The 2,455-nt window shown below is 35.7% G+C and overlaps 1 protein-coding gene across 1 annotated transcript in view; it reads right to left on the bottom strand.

Annotated features, from left to right (window-relative positions):
• Positions 1-1,800: 1,800 nt before the first annotated feature.
• The window catches only part of ST13 (ST13, Hsp70 interacting protein), a 43,311-nt gene continuing 42,656 nt past the window's right edge, over positions 1,801-2,455 (bottom strand). Inside the window, exon 9 of the mRNA XM_023509195.1 lies at positions 1,801-1,936. Coding sequence (XP_023364963.1) covers positions 1,829-1,936 — 108 coding nt within the window. The 3' untranslated portion in view covers positions 1,801-1,828. The remainder of the gene's footprint in view (positions 1,937-2,455) is intronic.

The following is a 2,455-nucleotide window of genomic DNA, read 5'->3' as shown; positions in this document are numbered from 1 at the left end:
AAAAAAAAAAAAAAAAAAAAATTCTCTGAAAGTCAAACTAGAAATCTCCATTTTTAACAAGCACTCTTGGTGATTCTTCTTTACAGAGAATAATGCTCCAGCAAAACCATACTCTTGCATATAGTTTGTTAGATAGATTATGAATTCAAATTATCTACTCTGTTTCTTCAATACCATCAAACCTATATATCCATTGTCAATATTCTGCAACCACAATTAAAGATGCATCCTAGAGGGAAAGACAAGTAACATTAATATATTCTACAAATCTAGGGAAAAGCCATAATAAACAAAGAAACACATATGCAGTAATCTCAGAGGACCTGAAAACAACATGTAGCTTCTCTTGCTGCCTCTACTTATTCCAGGGCTTTTAAAAATTAGTTCCTATTCATAAAAAAATTAGTGACCTAAGGCCTGTTAAAATCTAGATAATGAAATAACAGAAAATTATCTCTAGTACTAGTCCACATTAGTGGTCATTTTCTAAAACAAAGGTATGAGAAAATTAAGTTTATATTTTAAACTAGAAGCTATGAGCTAAAACTTATTTCCTTACTTTTTCTTCAAATAGCAGATCATTCCAAATATTTTTTCTTCTTTCCTTAATGGCTGAGCACATAATCTTTCAGAATAAAAGCAAAATTTTCTAACCTCTCTCTGATTATGTAACTAAGTTTGAGCCAGCAAAAATAAACATAAGTGGCTCCTATAAATTTTCCTTAAGACAATGGTTCTCAACCTTTGTAATGCCACGGCCCTTTAATACAGTTCCTATAGGTCACAACCCACAAGCTGAGAACTGCTGCCTTAAGAGAAAGGTAATTACCATTAAACAACTGGAGGTGGCTGTTTTATTATAAAAAAAAAGTTTTAAGTCTCTTTCTGGGCCTTTATCTAAACTTCACACTGTCTTAATCAGAAGCATTCAACAATTATTCTAAAAGCTTTCCCTCCTCTCTGTTATCTGTATGTTAGTCCTCTGATATCAAAGTTTTGCCTCCCTAGCAACTTCTGATCACTTAGCATTTGCAAAAAAAAAAAAAAAAAAAAACACACACACACACACACACGTATACTCTGGACTCATTTTTATGACTAATAATCTCATACAGTGTTTTTACATAGTATCCTGATGAATATCATTATCAAACAGAATAAAATTCCATAGTTATTTAGAAGTACTTAGACTACATCATAATAAATTCTTGTTTTGGAGACAGGATCTTGCTCTTTCACCCTAGCTAGAGTACAGAGGCATCATCCTAGCTCACCACAATCTGAAACTCCTGTGCTTAAGCAATCTTCTGCCTCAGTCTCCTCAGTAGCTAGGACTACAGGCTTGAGTCACCATGCCAGCTAATTTTTCTATTTGTTGTAGAGATGGGGATCTCACTCTTACTCAGGCTGGTCTTGAACTCCTGACCTCAAAACTGATCTTCCTGCCTCAGTCTCCCAAAGTACTAGGATTACAGACATGAGCACGACACCCAGCCCTTCCAAAATAACTTTTATGAGAATGGAGCTTTCTAGAGATTAACATTTAAAATTCCAAAAACTCTTAAATGTTATAGTAACTAATGGTACCAAACATATTCAGTATATAAATCTATATACGCACATAAGTGTGTGTGTGTATCTGAGCCCCCAAGGAATATAGTAGAACCTCTCTAAGTTGACCACCCAAGAGACTGTGTAACAAGCTGGTGAACACATGGAGGTACTCAACATAAAAACTATTTAATACATGTGGTGCATGTCCAGCTTATGAAAATTAGGTCAACATAAGGAAGTGGTCAATGTAAGGAGGAGGTCAACTATGGAGGTTCTACTGTATATCACAATTATTTACAACACTAAGAGCTTTAAATTTTGCTTTAAACATACCTGGAAAAGAGCCATACTGAGCTCCTGATTGTCGTCTGGCTTCTTCCTCCTTTAATATAAAAAGGAAATAAATTGAATAATTAAAAAAAAGTCTGTCCACCCCTAACCTATCTGTGCAAAATCATAACCAAACTCTAAAATAAGGTAGTAGAGGTCTTACAAAAATGATAAGTTTCAAATTTCAATACTAGACTAAAACATACACTCCATATCCCTCTCAAAAAATTTCCCAACTAGATTCTCAGTGAATTATCATTCTTTTTTCTTTTTTTGGAAACAGGATCTGATTTTGTCACCCTGGGTAGAGTGCCATGGCATTACAGCTCACAGCAACCTCAAACTATTGGGCTCAAGCAACCCTCTTGCCTCAGCCTCCCAAATAGTTGGGACTACAGGCACCCATCACTATGCCCAGCTATTTTTAGAGACAGGGTCTCGCTCTGGCTCAGGCTGGTCTTGAACTCCTAAGCTCAAGCAATCCACCTGCCTCAGCATCCCAGAGTGTGAGCCATAAGTGTAAGCCACTGAGCCCAGCCAATGAACATCCTTCTTTTTTTTTTTTTTTTTT

Source organism: Otolemur garnettii, unplaced genomic scaffold, assembly GCF_000181295.1.
Source record: "Otolemur garnettii isolate 467f Iridium unplaced genomic scaffold, OtoGar3 scaffold00007, whole genome shotgun sequence".
Lineage (NCBI taxonomy): Eukaryota > Metazoa > Chordata > Mammalia > Primates > Galagidae > Otolemur > Otolemur garnettii.
Note: the sequence above shows the minus strand (reverse complement) of the source record. Positions and strands in the feature narration are given on the sequence as shown.